The sequence below is a fragment of the Eimeria mitis genome, genomic scaffold, assembly GCF_000499745.2.
Source record: "Eimeria mitis Houghton genomic scaffold, Emh_scaff4891, whole genome shotgun sequence".
Lineage (NCBI taxonomy): Eukaryota > Apicomplexa > Conoidasida > Eucoccidiorida > Eimeriidae > Eimeria > Eimeria mitis.
In genome coordinates this window covers 2,359-2,689 of record NW_013573191.1, presented here as the reverse complement: position 1 = coordinate 2,689, position 331 = coordinate 2,359, and the positions used below count along the sequence as shown (strand labels likewise).

Below are 331 nucleotides of genomic sequence, written 5' to 3'. Positions count from 1 at the left end.
AACGCAGCAGTAGGCAGCAGCTGCAAGCAGACACACACACACACACACAAACAGCAGCAGCAATAGCAGCGCAGTAGCAGCAGCAGCAGCACCAGATTCGTAGCAGCAGCAGCAGCAGCAGCAGCAGCAGCCCGGCTTCGCGTCCCCTTCCACCAGCGGTGTCACCGCCACACCCCGAACAGCAGCAACAGCAACAAAAGCAGCAGCAGCAGCAGCAACAGCAGCAACAGCAACAAAAGCAGCAGCAGCAGCAGCAACAGCAACAACAACAGCAGCAGCAGCAGCAGGAGGATGTACTAGCGGTGCTGCCTCAACAGGCATAGCCAGCAGT

The 331-nt window shown here is 58.6% G+C and overlaps 1 protein-coding gene across 1 annotated transcript in view; it reads left to right on the top strand.

Moving 5' to 3' along the window:
* The window catches only part of EMH_0078350 (uncharacterized protein), a gene marked incomplete at both ends in the record, with an annotated part of 1,720 nt that overhangs the window by 1,133 nt on the left and 256 nt on the right, over window positions 1-331 (top strand). The window contains one exon of the mRNA XM_013499983.1: window positions 157-293. Within this exon, the coding sequence (XP_013355437.1) occupies window positions 157-293 (137 nt within the window). The remainder of the gene's footprint in view (window positions 1-156; window positions 294-331) is intronic.